Raw genomic sequence first — 2,500 nt, forward strand, 5'->3', positions numbered from 1 at the left:
CTCCTCTCTCTCTCCCCCTGCGTCTCCTCGGTCTCTCCTCTCTCTCCCCCTGCGTCTCCTCGGTCTCTCCTCTCTCTCCCCGGTCTCTCCTCTCTCTCCCCCTGCGTCTCCTCGGTCTCTCCTCTCTCTCCTCCTCCGTCTCCCCGGTCTCTCCTCTCTCTCTCCCCCTCCGTCTCCTCGGTCTCTCCTCTCTCTCCTCGGTCTCTCCTCTCTCTCTCCCCCTCCGTCTCCTCGGTCTCTCCTCTCTCTCCCCGGTCTCTCCTCTCTCTCCCCGGTCTCTCCTCTCTCTCTCCCCCTCCGTCTCCTCGGTCTCTCCTCTCTCTCCCCCTCCGTCTCCTCGGTCTCTCCTCTCTCTCCCCGGTCTCTCCTCTCTCTCTCCTCCTCCGTCTCCTCGGTCTCTCCTCTCTCTCCCCGGTCTCTCCTCTCTCTCTCCCCCTCCGTCTCCTCGGTCTCTCCTCTCTCTCCCCGGTCTCTCCTCTCTCTCTCCCCCTCTCTCTCCCCGGTCTCTCCTCTCTCTCTCCCCCTGCGTCTCCCCGGTCTCTCCTCTCTCTCTCCCCCTGCGTCTCCTCTGTCTCTCCTCTCTCTCCTCCTCCGTCTCCTCGGTCTCTCCTCTCTCTCCCCCTCCGTCTCCCCGGTCTCTCCTCTCTCTCTCCTCCTCCGTCTCCTCGGTCTCTCCTCTCTCTCCCCGGTCTCTCCTCTCTCTCTCCCCCTCCGTCTCCTCGGTCTCTCCTCTCTCTCCCCGGTCTCTCCTCTCTCTCCCCGGTCTCTCCTCTCTCTCTCCCCCTGCGTCTCCGCGGTCTCTCCTCTCTCTCCTCGGTCTCTCCTCTCTCTCCCCCTCCGTCTCCCCGGTCTCTCCTCTCTCTCTCCCCCTGCGTCTCCTCGGTCTCTCCTCTCTCTCCCCCTGCGTCTCCCCGGTCTCTCCTCTCTCTCCCCCTGCGTCTCCCCGGTCTCTCCTCTCTCTCCCCCTCCGTCTCCTCGGTCTCTCCTCTCTCTCCCCCTCCGTCTCTCCGGTCTCTCCTCTCTCTCTCCTCCTCCGTCTCCCCGGTCTCTCCTCTCTCTCCCCCTGCGTCTCCCCGGTCTCTCCTCTCTCTCCTCCTCCGTCTCTCCGGTCTCTCCTCTCTCTCCCCGGTCTCTCCTCTCTCTCCCCCTCCGTCTCCCCGGTCTCTCCTCTCTTTCCCCCTCCGTCTCTCCGGTCTCTCCTCTCTCTCTCCTCCTCCGTCTCCCCGGTCTCTCCTCTCTCTCCCCCTCTCTCTCCCCGGTCTCTCCTCTCTCTCCCCCTGCGTCTCCCCGGTCTCTCCTCTCTCTCTCCCCCTGCGTCTCCTCGGTCTCTCCTCTCTCTCTCCCCCTGCGTCTCCTCGGTCTCTCCTCTCTCTCCCCCTGCGTCTCCCCGGTCTCTCCTCTCTCTCTCCTCCTCCGTCTCCCCGGTCTCTCCTCTCTCTCTCCCCCTGCGTCTCCTCGGTCTCTCCTCTCTTTCTCCCCCTGCGTCTCCCCGGTCTCTCCTCTCTCTCCTCCTCCGTCTCCTCGGTCTCTCCTCTCTCTCCCCCTGCGTCTCCCCGGTCTCTCCTCTCTCTCCTCCTCCGTCTCCTCGGTTTCTCCTCTCTTTCTCCCCCTGCGTCTCCTCGGTCTCTCCTCTCTCTCTCCCCCTGCGTCTCCTCGGTCTCTCCTCTCTCTCCCCCTCCGTCTCTCCGGTCTCTCCTCTCTCTCTCCCCCTGCGTCTCCTCGGTCTCTCCTCTCTCTCTCCCCCTGCGTCTCCCTCCCGTCTGCAGGTTCCGGGAGGCTCTGGTGGAGTTTGGGAAGGAGAATCGCAGAGACCAGAGAGACCAGAGAGACCAGAGAGACCAGAGAGACCAGAGAGACCAGAGAGACCAGAGCCCCAACAAAAACAAGTTCTACCTCCACTACCTGCTGGCCTCCATCAGCAACTGTATTATACTCAAGTGAGATGGACTTCACTGTGTGTGTGTGTGTGTGTGTGTGTGTGTGTGTGTGTGTGTGTGTGTGTGTGTGTGTGTGTGTGCGTGCGTGCGTGCGTGTGAGTGCGTGCGTGTGTGTGCGTGTGTGTGAGTGCGTGCGTGTGTGTGTGTGTGCGTGCGCGTGTGTGCGTGTGTGTGTGTGCGTGTGTGTGCGTCTGTCTGTGTGTGTAATGTGATCTCTGTCTCCCTGTGGTCTGTCAGTATTCCTTTACCCTGGATATGTGTGTTAAAAAAACACTCTGGAGAACAGAAACCAGTCAGAGTCTTTTTGACCCTCCTCACCTCCCATCCCATCCTGACCAGCTCAGTGGCCATGTGGTTAGAGTGTCCGCCCTGAGATTAGGAGGTTGGGGGTTCGATCCCCAGCCGCATCAAGGGTTGGATTGGGGGAAGTCCCTGCAACATACTAGCGTCATGTCCAGGGGGTGTACTTGTACATACTAGCGTTATGTCCAGGGGGTGTACTTGTACATACTAGCGTTATGTCCAGGGGGTGTACTTGTACATACTAGCGTTATGTCCAGGGG

At 61.5% G+C, this 2,500-nt stretch overlaps 1 protein-coding gene across 1 annotated transcript in view; it reads left to right on the top strand.

Annotated features, from left to right (window-relative positions):
- The window catches only part of exoc3l1 (exocyst complex component 3-like 1), a gene marked incomplete at both ends in the record, with an annotated part of 16,059 nt that overhangs the window by 10,206 nt on the left and 3,353 nt on the right, over window positions 1–2,500 (top strand). The window contains 2 exons of the mRNA XM_084453195.1: window positions 1,767–1,818; window positions 1,861–1,937. Of these exons, the coding sequence (XP_084309321.1) occupies window positions 1,767–1,818; window positions 1,861–1,937 (129 nt within the window). The remainder of the gene's footprint in view (window positions 1–1,766; window positions 1,819–1,860; window positions 1,938–2,500) is intronic.

The sequence above is a fragment of the Borostomias antarcticus genome, assembly GCF_949987555.1.
Source record: "Borostomias antarcticus genome assembly, chromosome: 18".
NCBI classification, from domain to species: domain Eukaryota; kingdom Metazoa; phylum Chordata; class Actinopteri; order Stomiiformes; family Stomiidae; genus Borostomias; species Borostomias antarcticus.